The sequence below is a fragment of the Pseudophryne corroboree genome, chromosome 8, assembly GCF_028390025.1.
Source record: "Pseudophryne corroboree isolate aPseCor3 chromosome 8, aPseCor3.hap2, whole genome shotgun sequence".
Classification (NCBI taxonomy): domain Eukaryota; kingdom Metazoa; phylum Chordata; class Amphibia; order Anura; family Myobatrachidae; genus Pseudophryne; species Pseudophryne corroboree.
In genome coordinates this window covers 447,644,964-447,672,206 of record NC_086451.1, presented here as the reverse complement: position 1 = coordinate 447,672,206, position 27,243 = coordinate 447,644,964, and the positions used below count along the sequence as shown (strand labels likewise).

The window sequence follows — 27,243 nt, the reverse complement described above, 5'->3', positions numbered from 1 at the left end:
ACAGCAGCACATCTGGTAACACAGAGGTACTGCAAGCCACATTCAGCAGCTAGTCCTAAGACTCCTAATAGATCATTGTAGCTGTCTCCTCTTCTAGCATTGGCCCTCATTCTTAGTTGATCGCTCGCTAGTTACTTTTAGCAGCTGTGCAAATGCATAGTCGCCGCCCTCGGGGGAGTGTATTTTCGCTTTGCAAGTGTGCAAACATCTTTGCAGTGGAGCTCTGCAAAAACATTTTGTGCAGTTTCAGTGTAGGTCTGGACTTACTCAGTCCTTGCGATCACTTCAGTCTTTTTGTTCCCGGAATTGACATGAGACCCCCGCCCTGCAAATGCCTGGACATGCCTAAATTTTTCCAAACACTCCAAGGAAACGCTCAGTTGACACCCACAAACACCCTCTTCCTGTCAATCTCCTTGCGACCGGCTGTGCGAACGGAATCGTCGAAGAAGCCATCGCTGGGTAATGAACCACTGTGTACTCGTACGACGCGCCTGCGCATTGCGGTGCATACGCATGCACATATTAGCCCTGTTCTGCCATGATCGCTGCGCTGAGAAAATCCGTAGCGAGCCATCAACTCGGAATGACCCCCATAGTGGCTTCATTCCTCACCGGCAATCAGACTGCACATTCACATTCCCTCCAACATTTTACACATAAAAATCGTTACAAATGAGGAAAGGGCGTGGCCAAGGGTAAAGGGGGTGTGGCCACACCCCTTTTCCTATACTTTCAATGGAAAAATTAAGAGTCAAAAATCAGTACAGACCATAGAAATTAAGGTACTGTACCTGCTAAAAATGTACAGTTGGAGGCTATGCATTCAGGGCCAGATGTACTAAGCCTTAAATGTGATAAAGTACCAGCCAATCAGCTGCTAGCTGCCATGTCACAGGCTGTGTTTGAAAAATGACTGTTACAAGCTGATTTGCTGGTACTTTAACAGTCATTTTTCAAACACAGCCTGTGATATGGCAGCTAAGAGCTGATTGGCTGGTACTTTATCACTCTCCACTTTATCACTTTCAAGGCTTAGTACATCCCCCCCTCAGTGCTTAAACTGCCTTTCAGCCTTTCACAGGAAGAGTCGCCCACCGGCAGCATTACTAAAAGCAGCAGCTGAGCTGCCATGTTACAACAGTGCCAGTTGTTGGTGCTGAAGCAGTTCTGTCCTCATGGGAGGGATGGTGCTGTTGTTAGCTGACGGCGTCTGACAGACCTTACCAGTAATAGCAGGTGGTACACCGACAGATGAACTGAATGCATCAAGGCATCACCATTGTGGGAAAGTGTGACAAATACATTTGACAATAATATACACACAAATAACAGCGCTAATTAAAAAATTGTGTGCTTTTATTTAACACAATTAAAAACTCAACATTTGTTAATAAATCTTAGCATAAGTACCGGTTACTCCTGCAAGGCATAACATTTAAAGGCACAACACAGTTCTAAGCCTTTATGATAGTGTTTAATACGCAAGCTATTTCAAGCATATCTCATTAATTAGTCTCTTGACTCTTTCCAAATTATACAGTCATTTGCAGAACAGTAGTTATTACCACTGATGGAAGCTGGTCAATTAATTGCAGCAGATAATACAGTCATTTGCAGACCAGTAGTTAATACCACTGATAAAAGCTGGTCAATTAGTTGCAGCAAACGCTCAAAGCAGTGTTAGTGCAGCATGCTGTTTCTTATATTATTTTAACTGTAATGCCACAGCCAAAGTCCACGCTTTTAAATCAATAAGACCTGCTTCATGGATCTAGCAATTGACCCTTTGGTCCAATGTAATGGTGTCTCCCGGCTCCTGGTGCTTTTACTTACCCATTAGAGGTGCCATATCTAGAGTGTCCCAACAATGGTCCAAACCACATGCAGGTGGAAGAAAATGACGACCGGTACCGGACAGAAATGGTGAAAACCTCTTACGCGTTTCTCCGTCTTTAACTGGTTCTGCGGCTTCCTCAGAGAAGGAGGGATGTTACTGTTGTTAGCTGATGGCGTCCGACAGACCTTACCAGTAATAGCAGGAGGTACACCGGCAGATGAACTGAATGCATGCATCAAGGCATCACCATTGTGGGAAAGTGTGACAAATACATTTGAGAATAAACCTGAGAGTGCACAATGTCTGGAACACATGCTGCCCATCTGCTGGAAATTGGAGATGGGTGACTTCACACAGATGCACAAGGAAAAATTACATTCCCAAATTTGTTTGCAATATAGTCACTGTGGTAGATGAACTCATAACTAGTGTTTCCCCGATATTCACATCAGTTTAATCTATAAAAATTGGTTGTGCAGGAGGGATATACTAGCTCTGATGGGTTCAGTATGGTATGCCGGCGGTCGGGCTCCCGGCGACCAGCATACCGGCGCCGGGAGCCCGACCGCCGGCTTACCGACAGTGTGGCAAGCGCAAATGAGCCCCTTGCGGGCTCACTGCGATCGCCGCGCTACGGGCACGGCTATTTTATTCTCCAGTGGGGTCGTGGACCCCCACGAGGGAGAATAAGTGTCGGTATGCCGGCTGTCGGGATTCCGGCGCCGGTATACTGTGCGCCGGGATCCCGTCAGTTGGCATACTGAAGACCACCCAGCTCTGATATATGATACAGTCATGAAACAACAGGTATGGACCTTTGGAGAAAACAAAGGACCAAAAAAAAGGGAAACTATAGGCCTTTTCCTGGGCACACTTGAAAAAATTAAAATGATGAAATTATTAAAAATGTACTTTTATTGATATATACTTAAGAAAAAGCGAGAGCTGGCATCAATGTTTAAAGAGCATGAGTGTTTGCCAGTACCAATGTACCTGTTATGGGCAAAATTATATTATAGGTGAGCGAAAATAAATGAACCCTCATCCATAAGGAAATTTATACATATCCTCCATAAACAGGAGTTTAGATGAACGAGGTCACTATCTCGATTCCGATATGATCTGACAAATACTATTGACCTGAGATCAGATTGATATAATGAGTCCCAAGTAGCTTAAGCTGTTGGAGAGTAAAATACCTACGGTACCTAGTATTCCCTGGTACCTGCAGTGCTTGGCTTCCAAGATCAGACGAGTTTGGGCATACTCAGTGCGGTCTGACCGTAGGTAAATCTGTCTCCTAGGCGCACCGTTTTCCGATTGTGTTGGGACCCAGGATCAATCACAAATTGAATGGATATTGGATTGTATATGATCAGAGATAAATGATGATAATAGTGCAATAGACCTATGAATTTTATTGCTGGGAAATCTGATCAGTGGTGTTTCTGACTTCAAACAATGATACTGACTGTGCAGTCCTGAGATAGATATTACCAAACAGAAATTGTGCTCCCAATCAGCCTAGGCAGCAAGAGGGCTTGATAGTGCCCATAGTGGTAGAATAGTAGAGACTCTATTGCAGTCGTGCTCAAAAACAGACCAAGCAGCACGTGGGCTTTGTAGTCTCTGCAATGATCAGGACAAATGGAAAACGTGTCTACAGTATAGTGGATAGATTTTTTTGCTGGAAGATCTGATCAGTGGTGATCTGAATTCAAACAATAATACTGATTGTGCGGTCTTTAAATTGATATTACCAAAAGGCAAATGTGCTCCCAATCAGCCTAAGAAGCAGGAGGGCTTGAAAATGCCCTATCTGAAATGATCAGAACAATAAAAAAATATATATTGTGTCTACAGTATAGTCAATGTCAGTAATATTTGATTAAAGCATATATGGTAATTGCAAATTACAAATGTCCCTTTGTAAGAGGGGTACTCCTTCTCCACCCTTACCCAGTAGTTATGCACCAAAAGAGAAATTGAGCATGATAATCATGAAAATATAAATATAAATAACTGTATATATCACATAGTGTGGCTTTACCAGCTTTCCCCTATTAAGTGGGGAAGTGCATAATGGGCCCTGTGGGAAAGAAATGGGGAGCCGCGGTTTGGGCAAGGAGAGCCCGTTTTTGGCTGAGAGCCGAGGCCTGTCTTACCCTAACCTCTTCAGGAGACCCTCAGATCAGTGGACGGGCAGGAATAGAGTAGCGAGGCGCCGGCGGCCGCGGTCCGTACAACCGGAAGTTCGGGCGCCGAGACCGGAAGTGACGTACGTTTCGCTCCGAGAGCTTGATCACATGATCGCCTGCAGGGCCTGGTCAGTACCTGGATGGGGAACCACCAGGGAATACTAGGTACCGTAGGTATTTTACTCTCCAACAGCTTAAGCTACTTGGGACTCATTATATCAATCTGATCTCAGGTCAATAGTATTTGTCAGATCATATCGGAATCGAGGTAGTGACCTCATTCATCTAAACTCCTGTTTATGGAGGATATGTATGAATTTCCTTATGGATGAGTGTGACAGGACGGTACCGTATGGAAGCACTCGCCGCTTCCGCGTCCCGTTGACTGCGCACAGAATGGAAGGTCAAGCCGCACGAGGCCTGACCACATAGGGGATTCCCGCTTACCGTCAGTAACCGCCTGTTACTGACTCCACCCACTGCGTTGTGGGCGGGTTCTCGCTGCCACCACCAAACTCCTAACCTGCCGTGGCGTTTGGAACCACGGTTCTGCTCTGTATGTGCCGCGCACTGCCTTACCACACCTGTGTGGTGTTGACGAATCCCCTCTAGCCACTTGCTAGGCCTCTACCGGTAGCTGGCGGAAGGCGGAGCTTGGAGACGTCAGGTGCTTCCCTGGACAGCCGGAGAACGGGGCTAGGTTTGGCCTAACCCTGTAGGTCACAAGATGAAGCAGTCTTCTTGAGGCAAAGGTGTTTATTGCTCAAATAACCTTTAAAAAGGCTCCTCCCTATTGCTAGGGGCAACAGCATACAATCAAGATGTTTTCAGCAGAAGAAGATGTTACAATTACACACTCCTATGGGCCAACTGCCCTTCTTTTATCCCTCTCCAAGACCCCTTACCACAGGGGGTAAGCCCGCCCTGTGGTGCACAACCAATCAATGTTTACCCATGAGCTGTGCATGCTCTGGTCTCATGCACAGCTTTACATTGTTCCCTATGGGCAGTGGGGAGTGGTCGGTCTCCTTTGACCCTCCCATCTTGGAGATTCAGGATACTCCCACGGTGCCGTTCAGTCTGGCTGGGGGGAAGTTTTCCCTCCTAAACTGACTTCCAGAAACCTGCCCGGGACCCCTCTCACTGCCTGCAGCCTGGATTTGGGCTCCAGAGCTGGGCAGCCTGGCTCCCCGGTCCAGGTTTCTTGGCACTACGGCTGATCTCCATGGAGCTCCAAGAAACCACTCAGCTTGTTTCATAGCTAAGCTGCTTCTCTCTCTCCCTGTGCCTCTTGGAAATGTGAGGCTGGATGGGAAAACATTCCGTTTTTGGGGAAAAGGTCTGGGAGAATCCATCAGCCTGCACAGCTATGGATTCCCCCCTCCTGGGACACACAATCAAGTAAGTGCAATTTATCTTTAAATACATTACATTTAAATCACACTGTACATTTCCCTGTAAATATACACTGAGCCTGTGCCCTGCACAGACTCTACATACTCAGGCACTGCAGTGCCTTACAACACACTGTATGTCATTATTTAACTACTGTGCCCAGCGCTCAGCGCTGGGCTTCCCTAGCCCTGCAGCCTGGCTGCTAGGGCTCGCTCTCAGTTCTGGAGGTATGGGGCTGGCTTCCCCCATCCTCCAGCCTGCCTTCCTGCCTCTGGGGTTCCAGGGAGCTGGCTCTCCCTGTCCCCCCAGTGTGGCACTAACCAGTGGCCTCGCCGCACGCAGCGGCGCACCCCCCTGTACCGAAGTCCGGCGGCCCGGGACACTTGTCCCGGCCGCCGTGACCCTGGCTTGTTTCAGCGCTGAGGCGCCGGGAGCGTAGCTCCCGGACCCCAGCGCTTCACCATCCTGCTCGGCAGCCTAATGTCCCCCACACCGCTAGGGAGCCGGCTAGCCCGGTCCCCCATGAGCGGCGCCTGTCTTGTAGCCTCGCCGCAGCGTCCGGCGGGGAGCCGGGCTGCGGCGCACCCCCCTCGCCGGCTAGCAGCTCGGGACGTCCGTCCCGGCTGCTGCGGCTGGCCACCCGTGCTGGGCTGAGGCGCCGGGAGCAGAGCTCCCGGCCCCCAGCGGCGGCTCTTACAGAGAGCACTGCAGCGGGAGCCGAGCTCCCAGCCGCAGCGCTCACCCTTCTCCCCGGCGCGCACACTCCAGTGCGCCCGGGGCTACACTGACCGCTGCCGGGAGCGGAGCTCCCGGACTCCGGCGGTCAGCGGCTGCCTTCTCTCCCCCGGCGCGCACACACTGCTGAGCGCGCCGGGGGCTGTCCTCCCTGCCGTGGTCTCCGGAGGGGTCCGGGACCACGGCACAGTTTAAAATACATGTTAAACATATTAATGCAACATGGCGCCTAGCGCCCCATACATTTTTAAATCTGGCGCCAAGCGCCCTTTGTCCCTTGAAATGGCGCCGGGCACTAGGGGTTAACCCCTTCAGTGCCAAGGCAGCCATTTGCCTCGTGGCTGGGGCTCTCCGGCCACACTCCTCCCCCCCCATTCAAGCGGGTCAACCAGGGACCCATGTCCCAACGATTTGGGTCCTGGTCCCGCAGTCCGCTGGGGTGAAGGGGACGCTACCTGGGGGGTGTAGGCTCTGGCCTAGACAGTTCATCCATAGTGTAGTGGGCCTCTCTTCGTGGGTGCACAATGTTCAAATAGTCCTCCTGAAGTCCAAGTTCAAGGCGCCACCACAAAAGTCTGTCCAATTCCCCCAAGGTAGGTTGCAGCCACCTAACAGGTAGGTGGTAAGTCACCACGGTGGGGGGCCGGTTGCAAACAAGTGCCACCCACGGTGTCCCAACTGTGGCATACCCCACCTCCCACAATAGCAGTATACTGCTCAACCAGGCCACAGGGTGCTCCTGCCCATATGGCTCTTTCTGGCTCGGTACTGCTCCCAGTCCGTGCAGTGGCGCAATAGTTCGTAACACACAGTCCTGGTCAAGAATGTGCGCCATCAGCACTGGAGCGGGTACCCGAGCCTCCTTCAATGACTGGAATGCCAACTCGCAAGTGGGTGCAAAGTCCACTGACTTGGGAATGCCCTTCCTAGCCATCTCTGTCAAGGGGTTCACTACAGGACTAAAGTCAATGACAACATGTCCGTAGGGCCTTACAGGTTCTAAGGTCAGTACCGGTCTGGGTGATGTGGGTCGGGGACAGCCTCTGGTTGCCTCCACCCCCTCTGGGTTGGGCCTACCCCTGTTTCCTCCCACATGGTGCCCCAGGCACTGCACCTCCGTCATACCTATCTGGCAACGGTCTGCCCTAACTGTCAGACCTGCCCTCCAATCCTCTTCTGTCGACCTATGACTCGGGAAACCTACCCTGTCACCTAGGCCTACTCTTCCCTACTCGTCCGCTACCTGTGCCACAGTGATGGCGGCCAGACCACCAGCCTCTGGATCCTGTGTGGCATCCACTACAGGGAGGCTGCGTGTCTTCCCCGATCTACTGTGCACAGGCAAGGGACCTGCTATGTCCACAGCAACTTGCTGCAAGGGTTCTCCTATGGGCAGAGGCCCAGAGACAACACATCCGCTGGAGTGCCCCGGCTGCCAACACATGGCACCAGCCTTACAGTTGGTCTGGGCGTCATCCGACATTCCAGACCAGGGTAAGCTCTGTATCAGGCACTTCAGGGTACGGTCTGTCTCCGGGTTACTGTCCAAAGGGGTTTCGCTGGCAACCGACACCGGTTGCGCAGGAACGTTCCCTGAGGGAACCAGTTGGACACATTCCCTATCTGGTCTATCCCCTCCCACTTTCCTGGCTACCCTGTACCTTAACCCTTCCCGCCAGGTCAAACTTCCTGCCCCAACCCTGTCAAGGCCGCTGCCAGAGTGGCGCCTCATGCCTTTTGGGGATGGGTCAGAGAGTTGAGCCTCCCTAAACTCCTGCTCGTGGCCCTCAATCTCTCCTAAATTGGGACACTCTACAGGGGGATCTAGGTGGGGACTACTAGGGTCAGTCTGGTAGGGGTCAGTCATGGAAAAGTCAGTGTGGTTTCTCATACTCACCGCCGGAGTTGGCAAACCACTTGGGTCAGGAGCATCATTGGGCACCCCCACAGGATCACACGAGCTGGAACCGACATCCTCTGCGTTGCTAGGGGACGTAGGCATACCAGAGGCAAAAGGCATGCGGGGTCGATGTACTGATCTAGCCGCTGTAATCTTTTCCTCTGGGCTGGTTGATGCTGTGGTTGGCTGTGCTGGCAGTTGTCTAGCAGCTGTAGTCTTTTCCTCTGGGCTGGGCGGTGCTGGAATAGCTGATGTCAACGGTGGGTTTGGAACTTGACTCCGGGGAATGGCGCCAACAAACATAGTGACGATCCCACCACCCAGATCATTTCCTAGGACCACATCAGTTGGGAGACCATCCATGACGGCAACTTCTCGCAACTCTGGTCCAGCTCCCCAGTCCAGGTAGACCCTTGCCATGGGAACCGCTTTTTCTGTTCCTTCTGCCAGGGTGATCGTGGCAGTGCGACCCTGCAATACTGCAGCAGGATCTATAAGGTGGGGGCTCACCACAGTGATTGAGGCCCCAGAGTCTCTTAGGCCTTCTCCCTGCAGGGGTCCCACGTGGACTGGCTGCAGGTGCCTCCACATGTTGTGTAGGGGCTGTTTGGCCATGCAGGTGACTCTCTCCGCAGAGTGCACCTGTCTCTCGCCACACTCCATCGGACTGACTGGAGGGGGAACAGTCTCTGTAGGCTCATCTCCTCTCGTCAAACAAGCGATCCGGGCTCCAGCACTCGGATTTGGGGCACGAGTCTGGGGTGCTTGGGATGCAGGACAGTTCATCCTCAGATGTCCGATTTTCCCACAGCCGTAGCACTTCTTCTCCAGTCGTGGCACCGATGATCTCTGATCAGTTGCAGGGACGCTGCGGTGCGGTTGCTGGCCAAAAGCACCCGGGTTGGAAGATGCTTGTCTTTGGGGGTGATGAGCTGAAGAGGGTGGTCCCCTTGGTGGTACAGTCTGTTGGAGCTGGCTGCTGGCGGGGCGCTTCTGCCCCCGTGGCCGAATTGCCACATATTTGTCGGCTAATTGGGCAGCCATTTTTAAGCTGGGTGGCTCCCGATCTAGCACCCACTCCTTCACTTCTTGGGCGCACCTGCGGTAGAACTGCTCCCTGCAGATCAGGTCGATCAGTGCGTCCCATGTAGTGGCTTCCGAATCCTTCACCCACTTCACCACGTACTGCCGCAGCTGGGTGGCGAACTGCTCATGGGTGCTGCTAGGATTCTTAGGCAAGTCTCTGAATTTCTTCCTGTAAGACTCTGGAGTGATGAAGAATCGCTGGAGGAGGGCCTTCGCGACTTCGTCGTAGTTCCCACAGTCCTCTGTGGCCACTCCTCGATAGGCCTCCAAGGCCTCTCCATGCAGAGTGGGCACAAGGTGTCTCACCCACTCTGACTTGGGTAGATCGTGTAGTTTACAAGTCCTTTCAAAAACTTGCAAATGTCCATCAATGTCCCCATCACTGTCTGCAAACTTGGCAAACTGTATACGTCCTGATCTGTGTACAACAGCTGACAACGGCTCCCGGGGTACCACGGCCTGTGGTGCCCGCTCCGCATGCCACATCCGAATGACAAGCATGCGTTCTTGCTCCGTTGCCCTTTCCCCCAATTCCGCTAGCCGATCTGCTAGGGTATCCGGGTCGCCCCCCCTGGGATGTTGGGATCCTGGCCCTGCTAGGGATTGCTGGGAAACATGGCTGTTGTGAGAGAGGGCGGGGCTTGTGGATCTCACCGGTCCTGTGCGAAGGTCCACTGTTGGGTCGTCCTCTGCGATGCTGACGCCGTCAGTGTTTTCCACCTCTACCCGATGAGACTCCTCCCAGCTCCTGAGCGCCGCCTTCATGACGCTTCTGGACGCGTTGGAAGGGATATCCACACCCTTCCCCTGGCATACGATCTCCAGATCCTCCTTGGACATTCCGCTGAATTCCGCCATCTTGTGCGTTCTCCTGCGCTGCAGTTACTCCTCTCCTGAGTAACTCGGCTTCTCCAATCGGGTGATGAAAAGCCGCCTGGGATTATCCCACCACTATGCCACCAATTTCTGTGACAGGACGGTACCGTACGGAAGCACTCGCCGCTTCCGCGTCCCGTTGACTGCGCACAGAATGGAAGGTCAAGCCGCACGAGGCCTGACCACATAGGGGATTCCCGCTTACCGTCAGTAACCGCCTGTTACTGACTCCACCCACTGCGTTGTGGGCGGGTTCTCGCTGCCACCACCAAACTCCTAACCTGCCGTGGCGTTTGGAACCACGGTTCTGCTCTGTATGTGCCGACGCACTGCCTTACCACACCTGTGTGGTGTTGACGAATCCCCTCTAGCCACTTGCTAGGCCTCTACCGGTAGCTGGCGGAAGGCGGAGCTTGGAGACGTCAGGTGCTTCCCTGGACAGCCGGAGAACGGGGCTAGGTTTGGCCTAACCCTGTAGGTCACAAGATGAAGCAGTCTTCTTGAGGCAAAGGTGTTTATTGCTCAAATAACCTTTAAAAAGGCTCCTCCCTATTGCTAGGGGCAACAGCATACAATCAAGATGTTTTCAGCAGAAGAAGATGTTACAATTACACACTCCTATGGGCCAACTGCCCTTCTTTTATCCCTCTCCAAGACCCCTTACCACAGGGGGTAAGCCCGCCCTGTGGTGCACAACCAATCAATGTTTACCCATGAGCTGTGCATGCTCTGGTCTCATGCACAGCTTTACATTGTTCCCTATGGGCAGTGGGGAGTGGTCGGTCTCCTTTGACCCTCCCATCTTGGAGATTCAGGATACTCCCACGGTGCCGTTCAGTCTGGCTGGGGGGAAGTTTTCCCTCCTAAACTGACTTCCAGAAACCTGCCCGGGACCCCTCTCACTGCCTGCAGCCTGGATTTGGGCTCCAGAGCTGGGCAGCCTGGCTCCCCGGTCCAGGTTTCTTGGCACTACGGCTGATCTCCATGGAGCTCCAAGAAACCACTCAGCTTGTTTCATAGCTAAGCTGCTTCTCTCTCTCCCTGTGCCTCTTGGAAATGTGAGGCTGGATGGGAAAACATTCCGTTTTTGGGGAAAAGGTCTGGGAGAATCCATCAGCCTGCATAGCTATGGATTCCCCCCTCCTGGGACACACAATCAAGTAAGTGCAATTTATCTTTAAATACATTACATTTAAATCACACTGTACATTTCCCTGTAAATATACACTGAGCCTGTGCCCTGCACAGACTCTACATACTCAGGCACTGCAGTGCCTTACAACACACTGTATGTCATTATTTAACTACTGTGCCCAGCGCTCAGCGCTGGGCTTCCCTAGCCCTGCAGCCTGGCTGCTAGGGCTCGCTCTCAGTGCTGGAGGTATGGGGCTGGCTTCCCCCATCCTCCAGCCTGCCTTCCTGCTTCTGGGGTTCCAGGGAGCTGGCTCTCCCTGTCCCCCCAGTGTGGCACTAACCAGTGGCCTCGCCGCACGCAGCGGCGCACCCCCCTGTACCGAAGTCCGGCGGCCCGGGACACTTGTCCCGGCCGCCGTGACCCTGGCTTGTTTCAGCGCTGAGGCGCCGGGAGCGTAGCTCCCGGACCCCAGCGCTTCACCATCCTGCTCGGCAGCCTAATGTCCCCCACACCGCTAGGGAGCCGGCTAGCCCGGTCCCCCATGAGCGGCGCCTGTCTTGTAGCCTCGCCGCAGCGTCCGGCGGGGAGCCGGGCTGCGGCGCACCCCCCTCGCCGGCTAGCAGCTCGGGACGTCCGTCCCGGCTGCTGCGGCTGGCCACCCGTGCTGGGCTGAGGCGCCGGGAGCAGAGCTCCAGGCCCCCAGCGGCGGCTCTTACAGAGAGCACTGCAGCGGGAGCCGAGCTCCCAGCCGCAGCGCTCACCCTTCTCCCCGGCGCGCACACTCCAGTGCGCCCGGGGCTACACTGACCGCTGCCGGGAGCAGAGCTCCCGGACTCCGGCGGTCAGCGGCTGCCTCCTCTCCCCCGGCGCGCACACACTGCTGAGCGCGCCGGGGGCTGTCCTCCCTGCCGTGGTCTCCGGAGGGGTCCGGGACCACGGCACAGTTTAAAATACATGTTAAACATATTAATGCAACACGGCGCCTAGCGCCCCATACATTTTTAAATCTGGCGCCAAGCGCCCTTTGTCCCTTGAAATGGCGCCGGGCACTAGGGGTTAACCCCTTCAGTGCCAAGGCAGCCATTTGCCTCGTGGCTGGGGCTCTCCGGCCACAATGAGGGTTCATTTATTTTCGCTCACCTATAATATAATTTTGCCCATAACAGGTACATTGGTACTGGCAAACACTCATGCTCTTTAAACATTGATGCCAGCTCTCGCTTTTTCTTAAGTATATATCAATAAAAGTACATTTTTAATAATTTCATCATTTCAATTTTTTCAAGCGTGCCCAGGAAAAGGCCTATAGTTTCCCTTTTTGTTGGTCCTTTGTTTTCTCCAAAGGTCCATACCTGTTGTTTCATAGTTGTTATAACTATCTTCCTGGAGCACCACCAACTACTTGCTGAATTTATTATTACAAGTAGGCCTTTATGTTGGTTTACTATATCATATCATTAAATTCACTGAACTGAAATCGTTATATCCTGTGCAGATTTATTTTCTTTTGCTAAATATGATACAGTCAGCCTGGTTAATCATAAACTTTTAGCTCACCTTTACTCAGTCTATATTGTGATGTACAGCGACCAGAGCGTTTCGTGTCCAGCAGAGTTTCTGTCATCTCTAGAGATATCAGGAGAACCTTCTCATAAGCTCAAAGTTGGGGTTCCAGTGCTACTGATGCACAACATTGATGCACCCAAACTGTGTAACGGTATGAGAATAAGTATTCCGATTCTCTGAAAAATATCAGTGCTACCATTTCATCAGGATACTTACAGATCTACAATTTCATCAGGATACTTACAGATCTACCATTTCATCAGGATACTTACAGATCTACAATTTCATCAGGATACTTACAGATCTACCATTTCATCAGGATACTTGCAGATCTACCATTTTATCAGGATACTTACAGATCTACCATTTCATCAGGATACTTACAGATCTACCATTTCATCAGGATACTTACAGAGCTACCATTTCATCAGGATACTTACAGATCCACCATTTCATCAGGATACTTACAGATCCACCATTTCATCAGGATACTTACAGATCCACCATTTCATCAGGATACATACACATATCCACCATTTCATCAGGATACTTACAGATCTACCATATCATCAGGATACTTACAGATCTACCATATCATCAGGATACTTACAGATCCACCATTTCATCAGGATACTTACAGATCTACCATTTCATCAGGATACTTACAGATCCACCATTTCATCAGGATACTTACAGATCTATCATTTCATCAGGATACTTACAGATCTACCATTTCATCAGGATACTTACAGATCCACCATTTCATCAGGATACTTACAGATCTATCATTTCATCAGGATACTTACAGATCTATCATTTCATCAGGATACTTACAGATCTACCATTTCATCAGGATACTTACAGATCCACCATTTCATCAGGATACTTACAGATCTATCATTTCATCAGGATACTTACAGATCTACCATTTCATCAGGATACTTACAGATCCACCATTTCATCAGGATACTTACAGATTTACCATTTCATCAGGACACTTACAGATTTACCATTTCATCAGGATACTTACAGATCCACCATTTCATCAGGATACTTACAGATCTATCATTTCATCAGGATACTTACAGATCTACCATTTCATCAGGATACTTACAGATCCACCATTTCATCAGGATACTTACAGATCCACCATTTCATCAGGATACTTACAGATCCACCATTTCATCAGGATACTTACAGATCTACCATCCACCATTTCATCAGGATACTTACAGATCTACCATTTCAATTTACACATCTCCAATTTGGTTGTTGCCTCCTTTCTCTTGAGTTGCTGTAACATCTAATATTTGGGGGGGAATCAGTAAGGGAAACATAGTGATCTTGAGCCCTTTTTGAAGCAGCGAGGCTGATCCAGGAACATCCAATTGTGGTGGTCATTTTGAGTTGTTCGCTCGTTAGCTGCTTTTAGCAGCAGTGCACACGCTAGGCCGCCGCCCTCTGGGAGTGTATCTTAGCTTAGCAGAATAGCGAACGAAAGATTAGCAGAACTGCTACTAAATAATTCCTTGCAGTTTCTGAGTAGCTCCAGACCGTCTCCTAGATTGCGATCAGCTCAGTCCGTTTAGTTCCTGCTTTGACGCCAGCAACTCCCCCATTTCACCAGACACTCCCGCATTATTCCCTGACACGCCTGCGTTTTTTTAGCACACTCCCGGAAAATGGTCAGCTATCACCCAGAAACGCCCCTTTACTGTCAATCATTCGCCGATCAGCAGTGCAACTGAAAAGCGCTGCACGTACAACAGCAAAACTGCTAAGTTTTTAGTTAAATAACTAAGCGCATGCGCGCTGCGTACCATGCGCATTTGGCAACAAATCGCAGCATAGCGAAAATTGGCAATGAGCGAACAACTCGGAATGACCACCTGTATTTATTCCTGCCCTGAATCTGGGTTATAACAGAGTACTAGGCAGCTTACACCTACAGTAACTGCATCGCCCCCTATGTGTCACAAATGTTTTCGCTGGGTGCCCCTGAGATCTCTATGTGACTGATATCTGCACACCGGCTCCTGATAAGAAGTTCCCTTCATGGACACGACCTGCTGACCTGGCAGACACATAGGCAGCGGTCCATGCCAGCAGCATATGAAGAAGATATGGGAGAATAACTCAAATGGATCACTGACCGGCTCAATACGAGACTGGCATATGCCCCCTGGCTCAGAACGCACCTGATTCAGACCAGCTTAGCGCGTTCTCTAGCCCCTTGCTGGCGCATTGTGGTTGAGTTCCTATAGGCAGCCCATACTCTGTCTACAGATGTGTCCTTGGTCATCTTACCCGCACGCCGTGGTAATTGCAGTTTGTTTGCCATGACTAGCGTGCCTGTGAACATGCGCTACTTATGCACTTGTGACCCATAGGGTCATCTTACCCATGAATGAGCCACACGTGGGCGCAGCTAGTCGCAATATTGATGCGTACGCCCATGCGTCCTCGATTTCAGGTAAGATGACTGTGGACTTATCTGTATGTATTATCCTGCTGTCTGACCTGCAGCGTTCTGCCTCCTCTCATGTGCTCTGTTTGGGTTTTTGCCCTCTGTCTCCTCTGTATTATTCTCTTCCTGCTGTTATCTTCCTTCTGTCCGGTCTGTGGCTTCTTCCTGGTCACCACTGTCACCAACAATGAAGCTGAAAGACTACAGTGAATTCCAAAACAACCCACTGGAGAAGATTCAATTGAGCACAAGTTCCGTTCTGTGAAGTCCTGCATTAATTGTATTCACATATCATAGTATTGCTGTCACTTCTCCTGGCAGACCTCAGGGTGGGATCAAGCAGAACACTAGTGCATCTTCTATAGGAAAGGAGGAGCTGACAGACTCGGGGCATGGGTTTAGCACCAGCCAATTAGGGTAGAGCTGCGGTGGAGCTTAGAGGGGCTGTGTTCTTGTGGGCGGGGAGACTGATGCTGGACAAGCTGCCAATCTACTAGAGAGATGATCTGCGCTAGCTCAGGGCTACGGATCACCAAGGGGAATTGGCTGTGTGTGTAAGGATTGTTCAGGTTTTATCCCCAGAGATACATGGTCAGTGTCATCTTGGAGGAGTCTGTGTCACACAATATCACATGCAGCTCTTCAATGAATAACAAACCCAACACAATCTATTTCTTTATGATAATAAAACAAAAGAAATTCCATAACAGCAGTAGATGCAAATAAATAACAAGTACAGAGGCCGGAGCAGTGCACAGCAGGGATATACGGAGGGTGTAGTATAGGCAGATAATTCTGTACTTGCCTTAGTACATAGAGAAGACCCCTACATATGACGTGCAGACATGAGTAACAAGCCACCTCTATGTGACGGGATTGCTGTCAGAGGTATACATGTGCATGTCCGTGGTTACGCTCTGTAGCAGGACGGCACAGTGATAATGAATAGTTGCCGTACAATACACACATGTAGCTGTACTCATCACTGACTGCAGGACTAAGCCAATGCTTCCCCTCATTTCCATTTCCCAAGTACTTCGTGCCATACTTTTCCCATTAGCCATTCGGGCTGTGGGCGGTGCCTCTGGAGGAGGAGGCGGGGCAGCACTTCCAGCCATCACCCGACAGTTATAATTAGACAATGATTCAAAAAGATAAAAGAGCAACTACTCAGAACACTCCGCAGGGCAGAGACAGACCACGGGGGAAAGTGTATCACAGCTGTCACTTCTTCAGCGGTATCGGCCGCTTGATTTAAAGGGGCAATAATATTAATTACATAATACATGTGCTTTTGTATTTGCCCCTTTAAATCCAGTGGGCAAAACTGCTGAAAACACGGCCGCCATGTAAACCTCCACTTAGTAAATTTAGCCCCAATAATAAACACCTACAGCCCAATTTGCCTTTTTATAGGTGAGATCAACACCTACAGTATGCTGGTCATTGTCTGTTATCCTCCTGTCCCTGGCTCTGTGTAGTTACTGGTAGCTGTAGGGGGTTCTGTTCTGGTGTCTGCAGTAAATATTTATCAGGATTGTCCATGTGCAGTGGCCTCTCCTCTGTGCAGTGCTCCCCCAACCCTGCATCTTACGTTGTGTCAGCAAGCGGGTCCCTCCTCTTCCGCAGCGCCATCTTCCCAGTGATATTCACATGCACAGAAGAGAGCAAAGTCTCTGACACACTGCCGGCGTCTTTGCCTTCACTGTGCGGCACCATCCTACCAAAGATGTCACTGGGAAGATGGTGCCGCGGGAGCTTAGGGACCTGCCAACCAGAGCAAGGTAAGTATACTTGAAAGTAGGGAGGGGCTACGGTGGACAAGTGCCCCCACTGGGCCCGGTTAATTAGTCCTACACCCCCTCTCTGCCCCCCGACACCAGTGACCACAGCTATAATCTGAGTACAACATGTAGAATAAGCAGGAAACACACCAGCACACATTAATGTCTTCTTCTTTCTTTACAGCATAAGGAACCACTGAGGAGCATCACACAGGAAGATAACGAGTCGCCCTGTCCTGTCTACTTGTGTTATTATCACCTGTGATTATTCCTCGCTTACTGAGCGTATAGTGTGATGAGATTGCTGTGCTATATATTGCTCAGTGTATAGTGTGATGAGATTGCTGTGCTATATATTGCTGAGCGTATAGTGTGGTGAGGTTGCTGTGCTATATATTGCTGAGTTATACTGTAGGTAGTAGGTGAAAAATCTGCTGGTTTGGGAAACCTGCATACTCTCTACAGCTACTGGGGATTATGATATGTGCTATCACACTGCACATGCCCAGAAAGCATAGCGAAAGCATAGCGGAACTATTTAAAAAGAAATTATAATAATATAACCACTTGCCTGGCATCATGGCATCAGATGCGACCACAGCAGCAAGTGCCTTATCAGACCTGGTCGCATAGGATGTGAACATTCAGATACAGAGTGTGCAGCTGCAGGGAAGAGAAACTTCCTGCTGCTGCCACTCTCAGAGGAACAAGAAGGTCCCTCTGCCTCCCTACACCCTCCCCCAGTGTTTGCCGTGCTGCTGATCGGTCAGCATGGCAGGACCCCCCCACCCAATTGCTTTATACAATAGCAGCCGCAGGGGAAGTGTAAATTATCCCCCCTGTGTACCTGGTGGCGGTCCCGGCTATTAAAATGATAGTCACAATGTTTTCAATGGTTGTGATGTTCCGATGGTGACGACCAATGTTCCAATGTTTGGAAAAAAATATATTCTTTTAGAAATACGTAGCGTAGCAAAAGCACTTTTTTTTTTTTTTTTATAAAATCGTTTTAAATAAATGTTCTTCACCTAATTCACTCATTCAAAATAAAAAAAAGGATTTTGAGTGTTTTTTGGAAAACAAAAATTTGTCAGGTATGTGGTTAAACCCATTTTGCTCCCAAACCTCTGCATCAGTCCCCAGGTATTTACTATTTACAACGAATACGCTACATTTGGAAATGAAAAATCTTCCTTATAAGTTCCAGGACACTTTCTATAGTGATGATATATTTTAATAAACAATAATATTTTATTTTCCAAATGCATTCAGCAAATGACCGGGTGCAGGAGGTCTAAATGTAAATATGTATATGATGTAGATCAGCGTAGTTTAAATACATATTTTATTAAAGGTGATGTGTACTGTATATTAATATACTGCTTCATTTTATTCTCTCTGGAATGTGTGTGGTGTATATATGAGGAGATACAGGATACAGAACGGGGCCTAAGCTCTCATGGTGTTAGAGATATACCTACCTATAGTGCTCTCAGTCCTGCTCTGTGTGACGGGTACAGTATACCTACCTATAGTGCTCTCAGTCCTGCTCTGTGTGACGGGTACAGTATACCTACCTATAGTGCTCTCAGTCCTGCTCTGTGTGACGGGTACAGTATACCTACCTATAGTGCTCTCAGTCCTGCTCTGTGTGACGGGTACAGTATACCTACCTATAGTGCTCTCATTCCTGCTCTGTGTGACATGTACAGTATACCTACCTATAGTGCTCTCAGTCCTGTTCTGTGTGACGGGTACAGTGTACCTACCTATAGTGCTCTCAGTCCTGCTCTGTGTGACATGTACAGTATACCTACCTATAGTGCTCTTAGTCCTGCTCTGTGTGACGGGTACAGTATACCCAGGGCCGGCAACAGAAATCTTGGGGCCCGGTACACTGATATCCCTGTGGGCCCCCCCCGATATACAAATATAGGGGCGTGACCACAGAGCTCCTTTTACACATTACGTCAGGCAGAGTCTCCCTTTTTACACATTACAGCAGCAGAGTCCCATTTTTTACACATTATGGCAGCAGAATCCCCTTTTTTACACATTAGGCAGGCAGAGTCCCCCATTTTTACACATTATGGCAGGCAGTCCCCATTTTTACACATTATGGGAGGGGGAGAGAGTTATACTCACCTGTAACGAGCCAGCATGCCCCACCATAATGGCCATCCCTACCTTTTCTCGCCCTGCAATCTTCGCTCTTACCTACAGTAATACCAGGTTTACAGGGCAGATGTAATGCATGCACATGCATCCATGATATGTGCCTGCACGCAGCCCATCCCAAACCCAAAGCCCCAAACTCCTGCTGGAGAGCCGAGTGCACCTGCAATGCAGACACTTGACTTACCAGACACAGCCGCCAGCGCCGTGAATCAACGAGGCTCAGCCTCCGAGTGACCAGCTTGATGCACCCCGCCGCAACAAGCTGCCAGCAGTCCCGCAATCCTGCTCCTGCCTGCCTGCTCACGCTCCTCACAGCAGAGACAGGGCGGGCGGGGATGACTGGGAGAGGAGGGGAGGTCCGGAGGTAGCGTTGTGTGACAGCTGACCTGGGGCTGGGCTTGGGGATGCTAAGTGGTGACCACAGATCATGGGGGTGGAGGAGCTGAAAAAAAAGGTCAGTTATTTATTACTTTTAACTGCACAGCGGGCGGCCCGCAGCTGGCGCGATGCCACAATATATATAATTATTTAGATCTGTTACATGCTGCCGCCGCTCAGGGGCGGATCCAGAAGAAAATGATAGGGGGGGGCACCATGGAAGGGGCAAGTACATTTGCGTGCGGCTTCGGTGCATGGTGCAGTGTGCAGGGGCAGCGTTTGAGGGACAGGGGGCAGCGTGTGAAGGTCAAGGTGCAGGGGGAAATGTGTGTGGTGCTGGGTACAGGGGGCAGTGTGTGAGGGGCAGGGGGCAGCGTAATAATGCCCACAGTAGTAGCACTCCGTAATACACATAATGCCCACCACAGTAGCGCTTCTTATACAATGCCCACAGTTGTAGCGCTCATTATGCAATGTCCATTGTACTGGTAGTGCCCCTTATACAGACCCCATAGTAGTGGTGCCCCTTATGCAATGCCCGTATTGCCCCCAGTAGTAATGTTGCCTGTAGTAATACCCCCAGTCATTTAGCACCCTAGTAGTTATGCCCCCAGTGGTAATGCCCCTGCAGTTATGACCCCAGTAGTTTACCCCCCCTTTAGTTTAGCCTCCCAGTAGTAATGCCCTCAGTAGTTTGCCTGCTTGTAGTTTAGCCACCAATAGTAATGCCCCCCTGTAGTTTGCACCATTGTAGTTATGCCCCCCTTGTAGTTTAGCCCCCAGTAGTAATGCCCCCAGTAGTTTGGCCCCTGTAGTTATCGCCCAGTAGTTTGGCCTCCCTGTAGTTTAGCCCCCAAGTAGTAATGCCCCTGTAGTTACGCCGCCATTAGTAATGCCCCTGTAGTTACGCCGCCAGTAGTAATGCCCCTGTAGTTACGCCGCCAGTAGTAATGCCCCTGTAGTTACGCCGCCAGTAGTAATGCCCCTGTAGTTACGCCGCCAGTAGTAATGCCCCTGTAGTTACGCCGCCAGTAGTAATGCCCTCCTGCAGTATGCCCCCAGTAGTTAGCCCTTTGTAGTTTGCCCCCTTGTAGCTTACCCCCAGTGGTTTGCCCCAGTAATAATGTCCCCCAGTAGTTTGCCCCCAGTAGATGCCCCCCAGTAATAATGTCCCCCAGCAGTTTGCCCCCAGTAAAAATATCCCCCAGTAATAATGCCCCCAGTAGTAATGCCCCAATAGATGACTCCCCCCCAGTAGTAATGCCCCCCAGTAATAATGCCCCCAGTAGTAATGCCCCAATAGATGACTCCCCCCAGTGGTAATGCCCCCCCAGTAATAATGCCCCCAGTAGTAATGCCCCAATAGATGACTCCCCCCCCAGTAGTAATGCCCCCCAGTAATAATGCCCCCAGTAGTAATGCCCCAATAGATGACTCCCCCCCAGTGGTAATGCCCCCCAGTAATAATGCCCCAAGTAGTAATGCCCCAATAGATGACTCCCCCCCAGTAGCAATGCACCCCAGTAATAATGCCCCCAGTAGTAATGCCCCCCCAGCAGTAATGCCCCTTGCTGCTGCCCCCTCGTCAGTAGTAATGTCCCCCGTAAATTGCCCCCAGTAGGTGCCCCCGCTGCACTAAGAAAGATTAAAAAAAAAGGACATACTTACCGATCCCCGTTCCCGCTTCCAGACATCCTCCTGGCGTCCTCTCCTCAGCACTATGAGAGAGACGTCATGACTGACGTCTCTCCCATAGCGCACGCAGCACACAGTGACGGCGCCGGAGGCAGGAGCTCAGTACTGAGCTCCTGCTCCGGCTGCCGCTGTGCAGGGAGACGGGCGCCCGCTGGTAACACAATCTCAGCGGGCGCCCGTCATTTTCCTGTGCGGCGGCGCGGGGACGGACGACGGAGGGAGAACGGACAGGGGGGCCACTGCCGCCGCTGGACCTTGGGGCCCCTCACAACGTCGGGGCCCGGGACGGCTGTCCCCTTTGACCCCCCCTGTCGCCGGGCCTGAGTATACCTACCTATAGTGCTCTCAGTCCTGCTCTGTGTGAGGTGTACAGTATACCTACCTATAGTGCTCTCAGTCCTGCTCTGTGTGACATGTACAGTATACCTACCTATAGTGCTCTCAGTCCTGCTCTGTGTGACGGGTACAGTATACCTACCTATAGGGCTTTCAGTCCTGGTCTGTGTGACGGGTACAGTATACCTACCTATAGTGCTTTCAGTCCTGCTCTGTGTGACGGGTACAGTATACCTACCTATAGTGCTCAGTCCTGCTCTGTGTGACGGGTACAGCATACCTACCTATAGTGCTCTCAGTCCTGCTCTGTGTGACGGGTACAGTATACCTACCTATAGGGCTTTCAGTCCTGCTCTGAGTGACGGGTACAGTATACCTACCTATAGTGCTCTCAGTCCTGCTCTGTGTGACGGGTACAATATACCTACCTATAGTGCTCTCAGTCCTGCTCTGTGTGACGGGTACAGTATACCTACCTATAGTGCTCTCAGTCCTGCTCTGTGTGACGGGTACAATATACCTACCTATAGTGCTCTCAGTCCTGCTCTGTGTGACGTGTACAGCATACCTACCTATAGTGCTCTCAGTCCTGCTCTGTGTGACGTGTACAGCATACCTACCTATAGTGCTCTCAGTCCTGCTCTGTGTGACGGGTACAGCATACCTACCTATAGTGCTCTCAGTCCTGCTCTGTGTGACGGGTACAGTATACCTACCTACAGGGCTCTCAGTCCTGCTCTGTGTGACGGGTACAGTATACCTACCTATAGTGCTCTCAGTCCTGCTCTGTGTGACGGGTACAGTATACCTACCTATAGTGCTCTCATTCCTGCTCTGTGTGACGGGTACAGTATACCTACCTATAGTGCTCTCAGTCCTGCTCTGTGTGACGGGTACAGTATACCTACCTATAGCGCTCTCAGTCCTGCTCTGTGTGACGGGTACAGTATACCTACCTATAGTGCTCTCAGTCCTGCTTTGTGTGACGGGTACAGTATACCTACCTATAGTGCTCTCATTCCTGCTCTGTGTGACGGGTACAGTATACCTACCTATAGTGCTCTCATTCCTGCTCTGTGTGACATGTACAGTATACCTACCTATAGTGCTCTCATTCCTGCTCTGTGTGACGGGTACAGTACTCCTACCTATAGTGCTCTCGGTCCTGCTCTGTGTGACGGGTACAGTGTACCTACCTATAGTGCTCTCAGTCCTGCTCTGTGTGACGGGTACAGTGTACCTACCTATAGTGCTCTCAGTCCTGCTCTGTGTGACGGGTACAGTATACCTACCTATAGTGCTCTCAGTCCTGCTCTGTGTGACGTGTACAGCATACCTACCTATAGTGCTCTCAGTCCTGCTCTGTGTGACGGGTACAGTATACCTACCTACAGGGCTCTCAGTCCTGCTCTGTGTGACGGGTACAGTATACCTACCTATAGTGCTCTCAGTCCTGCTCTGTGTGACGGGTACAGTATACCTACCTATAGTGCTCTCAGTCCTGCTCTGTGTGACGGGTACAGTATACCTACCTATAGTGCTCTCAGTCCTGCTCTGTGTGACGTGTACAGTATACCTACCTATAGTGCTCTCAGTCCTGCTCTGTGTGAGGTGTACAGTATACCTACCTATAGTGCTCTCAGTCCTGCTCTGTGTGACGGGTACAGTATACCTACCTATAGTGCTCTCAGTCCTGCTCTGTGTGACGGGTACAGTATACCTACCTATAGCGCTCTCAGTCCTGCTCTGTGTGACGGGTACAGTACACCTACCTATAGTGCTCTCAGTCCTGCTCTGTGTGACGGGTACAGTATTCCTACCTATAGTGCTCTCAGTCCTGCTCTGTGTGACGGGTACAGTATACCTACCTATAGCGCTCTCAGTCCTGCTCTGTGTGACGGGTACAGTATACCTACCTATAGTGCTCTCAGTCCTGCTCTGTGTGACGGGTACAGCATACCTACCTATAGTGCTCTCAGTCCTGCTCTGTGTGACGTGTACAGTATACCTACCTATAGTGCTTTCAGTCCTGCTCTGTGTGACGGGTACAGTATACCTACCTATAGTGCTCTCAGTCCTGCTCTGTGTGACGGGTACAGCATACCTACCTATAGTGCTCTCAGTCCTGCTCTGTGTGACGGGTACAGTATACCTACCTATAGTGCTCTCAGTCCTGCTCTGTGTGACGGGTACAGTATACCTACCTATAGTGCTCTCGGTCCTGCTCTGTGTGACGGGTACAGTATACCTACCTATAGTGCTCTCAGTCCTGCTCTGTGTGACGTGTACAGTATACCTACCTATAGTGCTCTCAGTCCTGCTCTGTGTGACGGGTACAGTATACCTACCTATAGTGCTCTCAGTCCTGCTCTGTGTGACGGGTACAGTATACCTACCTATAGTGCTCTCAGTCCTGCTTTGTGTGACGGGTACAGTATACCTACCTATAGCGCTCAGTCCTGCTCTGTGTGACGTGTACAGTACACCTACCTATAGTGCTCTCAGTCCTGCTCTGTGTTACGGGTACAGTATACCTACCTACAGTGCTCTCAGTCCTGCTCTGTGTGACGGGTACAGCATACCTACCTATAGTGCTCTCAGTCCTGCTCTGTGTGACGGGTACAGTAAACCTACCTATAGGGCTTTCAGTCCTGGTCTGTGTGACGGGTACAGTATACCTACCTATAGTGCTCTCAGTCCTGCTCTGTGTGACGGGTACAGTAAACCTACCTATAGGGCTTTCAGTCCTGGTCTGTGTGACGGGTACAGTATACCTACCTATAGTGCTCTCAGTCCTGCTCTGTGTGACGGGTACAGTATACCTACCTATAGTGCTCTCAGTCCTGCTTTGTGTGACGGGTACAGTATACCTACCTATAGCGCTCAGTCCTGCTCTGTGTGACGTGTACAGTACACCTACCTATAGTGCTCTCAGTCCTGCTCTGTGTGACGGGTACAGCATACCTACCTATAGTGCTCTCAGTCCTGCTCTGTGTGACGGGTACAGTATACCTACCTATAGGGCTTTCAGTCCTGGTCTGTGTTACGGGTACAGTATACCTACCTACAGTGCTCTCAGTCCTGCTCTGTGTGACGGGTACAGCATACCTACCTATAGTGCTCTCAGTCCTGCTCTGTGTGACGGGTACAGTATACCTACCTATAGGGCTTTCAGTCCTGCTCTGTGTGACGGGTACAGTATACCTACCTATAGGGCTTTCAGTCCTGCTCTGTGTGACGGGTACAGCATACCTACCTATAGTGCTCTCAGTCCTGCTCTGTGTGACGTGTACAGTATACCTACCTATAGTGCTCAGTCCTGCTCTGTGTGACAGGTACAGTATACCTACCTATAGGGCTTTCAGTCCTGCTCTGTGTGACGGGTACAGTAAACCTACCTATAGGGCTTTCAGTCCTGGTCTGTGTGACGGGTACAGTACACCTACCTATAGTGCTCTCAGTCCTGCTCTGTGTGACGGGTACAGTATACCTACCTATAGTGCTCTCAGTCCTGCTCTGTGTGACGTGTACAGTATACCTACCTATAGTGCTCAGTCCTGCTCTGTGTGACAGGTACAGTATACCTACCTATAGTGCTCTCAGTCCTGCTCTGTGTGACGGGTACAGTAAACCTACCTATAGGGCTTTCAGTCCTGGTCTGTGTGACGGGTACAGTATACCTACCTATAGTGCTCTCAGTCCTGCTCTGTGTGACGGGTACAGTATACCTACCTATAGTGCTCTCAGTCCTGCTTTGTGTGACGGGTACAGTATACCTACCTATAGCGCTCAGTCCTGCTCTGTGTGACGTGTACAGTACACCTACCTATAGTGCTCTCAGTCCTGCTCTGTGTGACGGGTACAGCATACCTACCTATAGTGCTCTCAGTCCTGCTCTGTGTGACGGGTACAGTATACCTACCTATAGGGCTTTCAGTCCTGGTCTGTGTTACGGGTACAGTATACCTACCTACAGTGCTCTCAGTCCTGCTCTGTGTGACGGGTACAGCATACCTACCTATAGTGCTCTCAGTCCTGCTCTGTGTGACGGGTACAGTATACCTACCTATAGGGCTTTCAGTCCTGCTCTGTGTGACGGGTACAGTATACCTACCTATAGGGCTTTCAGTCCTGCTCTGTGTGACGGGTACAGCATACCTACCTATAGTGCTCTCAGTCCTGCTCTGTGTGACGGGTACAGTATACCTACCTATAGGGCTTTCAGTCCTGCTCTGTGTGACGGGTACAGTATACCTACCTATAGGGCTTTCAGTCCTGCTCTGTGTGACGGGTACAGCATACCTACCTATAGTGCTCTCAGTCCTGCTCTGTGTGACGTGTACAGTATACCTACCTATAGTGCTCAGTCCTGCTCTGTGTGACGGGTACAGTATACCTACCTATAGGGCTTTCAGTCCTGGTCTGTGTTACGGGTACAGTATACCTACCTACAGTGCTCTCAGTCCTGCTCTGTGTGACGGGTACAGCATACCTACCTATAGTGCTCTCAGTCCTGCTCTGTGTGACGGGTACAGTATACCTACCTATAGTGCTCTCAGTCCTGCTCTGTGTGACGGGTACAGTATACCTACCTATAGGGCTTTCAGTCCTGCTCTGTGTGACGGGTACAGCATACCTACCTATAGTGCTCTCAGTCCTGCTCTGTGTGACGTGTACAGTATACCTACCTATAGTGCTCAGTCCTGCTCTGTGTGACGGGTACAGTATACCTACCTATAGTGCTCTCAGTCCTGCTCTGTGTGACGGGTACAGTATACCTACCTATAGTGCTCTCAGTCCTGCTCTGTGTGACGTGTACAGCATACCTACCTATAGTGCTCTCAGTCCTGCTCTGTGTGACGTGTACAGCATACCTACCTATAGTGCTCTCAGTCCTGCTCTGTGTGACGGGTACAGTATACCTACCTATAGTGCTCTCAGTCCTGCTCTGTGTGACGGGTACAGTATACCTACCTATAGTGCTCTCAGTCCTGCTCTGTGTGACGGGTACAGTATACCTACCTATAGTGCTCTCAGTCCTGCTCTGTGTGACGGGTACAGTATACCTACCTATAGTGCTCTCAGTCCTGCTCTGTGTGACGGGTACAGTATACCTACCTATAGTGCTCTCAGTCCTGCTCTGTGTGACGGGTACAGTATACCTACCTATAGTGCTCTCAGTCCTGCTCTGTGTGACGGGTACAGTATACCTACCTATAGTGCTCTCAGTCCTGCTCTGTGTGACGGGTACAGTATACCTACCTATAGTGCTCTCAGTCCTGCTCTGTGTGACGGGTACAGTATACCTACCTATAGTGCTCTCAGTCCTGCTCTGTGTGACGGGTACAGTATACCTACCTATAGTGCTCTCAGTCCTGCTCTGTGTGACGGGTACAGTATACCTACCTATAGTGCTCTCAGTCCTGCTCTGTGTGACGGGTACAGTATACCTACCTATAGCGCTCTCAGTCCTGCTCTGTGTGACGGGTACAGTATACCTACCTATAGCGCTCTCAGTCCTGCTCTGTGTGACGGGTACAGTATACCTACCTATAGTGCTCTCAGTCCTGCTCTGTGTGACGGGTACAGTATACCTACCTATAGTGCTCTCATTCCTGCTCTGTGTTACGGGTACAGTATACCTACCTATAGTGCTCTCAGTCCTGCTCTGTGT

The 27,243-nt window shown here is 50.6% G+C and overlaps 2 protein-coding genes across 3 annotated transcripts in view; both read left to right on the top strand.

The window, feature by feature from the left end:
• Positions 1-18,357, top strand: part of LOC134949559 (H-2 class I histocompatibility antigen, Q9 alpha chain-like) — a 342,846-nt gene extending 324,489 nt beyond the window's left edge. For both annotated transcript variants that reach the window (XM_063938218.1, XM_063938217.1), the window contains one exon: positions 17,167-18,357. The gene's annotated coding sequence lies outside the window, so the exon portion shown is untranslated. The remainder of the gene's footprint in view (positions 1-17,166) is intronic.
• On the top strand, positions 12,744-25,361 carry LOC134949945 (uncharacterized). The gene is made up of 5 exons (XM_063938629.1): positions 12,744-12,882; positions 12,995-14,027; positions 15,122-15,204; positions 21,929-24,810; positions 24,905-25,361. The coding sequence occupies exons 1-4, from the start codon at positions 12,744-12,746 to the stop codon at positions 24,469-24,471; spliced, it is 3,798 nt and encodes a 1,265-aa protein (XP_063794699.1). The 3' UTR covers positions 24,472-24,810; positions 24,905-25,361.
• The last annotated feature ends 1,882 nt before the right edge of the window (positions 25,362-27,243 follow it).

What these genes read in the sequence shown, in the direction of transcription:
- LOC134949945 (XM_063938629.1), top strand. Translation starts at nt 12,744, where the DNA reads ATGTACAGCGACCAGAGCGTTTCGTGTCCAGCAGAGTTTCTGTCATCT. An exon ending in CTCCTTTCTCTTGAGTTGCT is followed by an intron (nt 14,028 to 15,121) that starts GTAACATCTAAT and finishes TGTGACCCATAG; the next exon opens with GGTCATCTTACCCATGAATG. An exon ending in CCATGCGTCCTCGATTTCAG is followed by an intron (nt 15,205 to 21,928) that starts GTAAGATGACTG and finishes TCCTGCTCTGAG; the next exon opens with TGACGGGTACAGTATACCTA.